A 3,129-nucleotide genomic window follows, 5' to 3' on the forward strand; every position below is an offset into this window, starting at 1 on the left:
CCATCCCCACTGGGACACCTGGAAGCTTCCAATAAATTTCTGGGTTTTTACTTTACTGTTCTAACATTACTGCAAAGGGCTTTCCCCTCTTTTGATTATAGACAACAGGGGGATGAGAGAAGCAGAACAGGAATTGTAATACCAGAATCACAGAACATTCTGAGTTGAAAGGGACACACAGGATCATCAAAGGAATGTCTGAACATTTACAGAGACTCCAGAACTGTAACTTTGGGTGGTCAGTCTCTCTGCTGGGAGCCTCCCAAAGGGCCCTCAGGCACTCCTCAGCCCTGGACAGCAGCAGCATCACCTCTGCAGGGCCCAGCAGGGCTCTCCTGAGCTGCCCTTGCCCACCTGCACACAGAGCCTGCCCCAGCCAGGGCCCTGCACACAGGCAGGTTTCTGTAGGGCCGGGCCAGGGCACACAGGGTGGGATGGGCTCTGTGAGCGCTGGCAGGGACAAGGCTCCTCTCAGGAGGGAATGTGCAGGCCCAGGGAGATGCTGAGGGAAGGAGAGGGGGCTGAAGAGAGCAGTGCTGGGGGCAGGAGGGCACTGTTGGTGTGTGGGAGGTGCTGGGCACAGCTGGGCACGGGAACACTGTCCTGAGTGCCCGGCTGTCTGTGCCCTGCCCTCTCAGGCACAGCACCACAACATCTCCTCTTGTTTCTGCACTGCCCTGATATTGTCACTGTTATCTGCTGCTCTCAGGGAGGCTCTGGCATTTGCAGCAGCTGAGTCAGGCACTGCCCTTGGCATTCCTGCCAGGCAGGGCTGTCCATGGGAATAGGGTGCCCAAGCTTCCCTGTCACCTCTGGGGCTGTGGGCAAAGCAGTCCATGGGAAAGGGGAATGAGCTGAGCCCCCTCCCTGAGATCCCATCATGGGCACACACAGGGATCTCCTTGCTGTGCCCTTCCAAGCTCTGAGCTGCCCTCCTGGATGCAAATCTGTGCCAGAGCCTCTGGGAGTTCCCTGAATGTCCCACTGGGAAGGGCAGAGCTGCCAGAGCTGAGGAAATGCTGCTGGGTTTGCCAAGGGAGCTGTGAGTGTCCTTGGCACAAGGGGGTGCTGAGACCTTGCCCAGAGACCTTTAGAGAGGGTGAGACATCCAGGGATCCCTCTGCTCTGGGCAGGGTCTGGTTTATCCAAGGGTGACCCAGGAGTGTGATTGTGCTCTGATTGCAGCCAAAGGTGCAAAGCCAGGGCCGGTGGGAACAAGCCCATCCAGCCCCTCACCTTCCCTCAGCCACAGGGAATCCTTTGCCTCTCACATCTCTCAGTGGCAAACTCTGAGAGCAGCAGAAATGCTGGGGATTTCTGACCTCAGAGGGACAGGAATGATGTATGGGAAGAAAAAATTCCTTAAACCACCTCCTGCAATCCTTTAGAAATGTGAGTGCAGATGGTACCAAGCCTCTCTGCATTAGGAGTGATTCCCCTGATAAATCCTGAGTATCCAACCGTGTCCCTCTGCCACATGGCCAGAAACCCAGGCCAGTGGGGCAGGGATGGCTCCTCGAGAGCCCCCACACACAGGCCTGGCTTCTCCTGGCACACTCAGCCAGCACAACTGGAGCTCAGGCAGGGACCTGGGTGAAAGGTTTTCCCAGAGCAGGAACAAGGCTGGGTGAGTCCCAGTGAGAAAATCTGCAGGGAATGGCCCAGGACTGGCTCAAAGCAGCCTCTCCTGACTTGTCACTGTCCTTTCTCCATGAACAGGTCCCCAAGTGCAGCCCCATCCAATGTCCAACAGCAGCTCCATCAGGCACTTCCTCCTGCTGGCATTGGCAGACACGCGGCAGCTGCAGCTCCTGCACTTCTGCCTCTTGCTGGCCATCTCCCTGGCTGCCCTCCTGGGCAATGGCCTCATCATCAGCGCCGTAGCCTGCGGCCACCACCTGCACACGCCCATGTTCTTCTTCCTGCTCAACCTGGCCCTCGCTGACCTGGGCTCCATCTGCACCACTGTCCCCAAAGCCATGCACAATTCCCTCTGGGACACCAGGAACATCTCCTACAAAGGATGTGCTGCTCAGGTCTTTCTTTTGTATTTCTTCATTTCAGCAGAGTATTTCCTCCTGACCATCATGTGCTACGACCGCTACGTGTCCATCTGCAAACCCCTGCACTACGGGACCCTCCTGGGCAGCAGAGCTTGTGCCCACATGGCAGCAGCTGCCTGGGCCAGTGGCTTTCTCAATGCTCTGCTGCTCACAGCCAATACATTTTCCCTGCCCCTGTGCCATGGCAATGTCCTGGGCCAGTTCTTCTGTGAAATCCCCCAGATCCTCAAACTATCCTGCTCCAAATCCTACCTCAGGGAACTTGGGGTTCTGGTTGTCAGTGCCTGTTTAGCATTTGGATGCTTTGCATTCATTGTTCTCTCCTATATGCAGATCTTCAGGGCTGTGCTGAGGATCCCCTCTGAGCAGGGATGGCACAAAGCCTTTTCCACCTGCCTCCCTCATTTAGCTGTGGTCTCTCTGTTCATCAGCACCTCATTTTTCACCTACCTGAAGCCCCCCTCCATCTCCTCTCCATCCCTCGATCTGGCCCTGTCAGTTCTGTACTCGGTTGTACCTCCAGCCCTGAACCCCCTCATCTACAGCCTGAGGAACCAGGAGCTCAAGGCTTCAGTGTGGAGACTGATCACTGGATGGTTTCAGGAACATTAAAGTGCTGGCCAGTGTCTGCCGATCACTTGTAATAAAAGTTGTCTTTGATAGTTCAATTGGTTTCATTTTGGAGATTTGTTTCCTTTATTTCTTTTTTTTTCATATTATCCACAAAGGGCAACCATTCATTCTGCCATTTCTTATTTTATTTCTCTCCACCTTCCTGTGACTACAAACTGTGTCAATGAAAGGCTGCAATCTCAGTGGCTTCAAAGGAACTTAAGGATTTCCCATCAAAGTTTGATGCACAGATGCCCTTTTGTTGCCTTCTCTGGAGCTGCAGCAGCAATGTCTGTGTGCAGAGCTGGGGGCAGATCAGTGCTGGCACAGCAGCTGTGCCCAGCAGCAGCAGCACTTGGTGTCACCAGTGCTGCTCCCGTGGCCGTGCCCCGCTGCCCTGGTGGCCCTGGTGTTGCTGTAGGGCCTGAGTGCTCTCGGGGCCGGGCACAGCCCT

At 55.2% G+C, this 3,129-nt stretch overlaps 1 protein-coding gene across 1 annotated transcript; it reads left to right on the forward strand.

Annotated features, from left to right (window-relative positions):
• The first annotated feature begins 1,725 nt into the window (after positions 1-1,725).
• Positions 1,726-2,675, forward strand: LOC127061200 (olfactory receptor 14A16-like). The gene has a single exon (XM_050987781.1). It carries the CDS (start codon positions 1,743-1,745, stop codon positions 2,673-2,675), a length of 933 nt encoding a protein of 310 aa, XP_050843738.1. The 5' UTR covers positions 1,726-1,742.
• Positions 2,676-3,129: the final 454 nt, after the last annotated feature.

The sequence above is a fragment of the Serinus canaria genome, unplaced genomic scaffold (genome assembly GCF_022539315.1).
Source record: "Serinus canaria isolate serCan28SL12 unplaced genomic scaffold, serCan2020 HiC_scaffold_221, whole genome shotgun sequence".
In the NCBI taxonomy this organism is placed as follows: Eukaryota; Metazoa; Chordata; class Aves; order Passeriformes; family Fringillidae; genus Serinus; species Serinus canaria.

Excerpts from the sequence above, each read along its gene's own strand:
- LOC127061200 (XM_050987781.1), top strand. The coding sequence starts at position 1,743 with ATGTCCAACAGCAGCTCCATCAGGCACTTCCTCCTGCTGGCATTGGCA.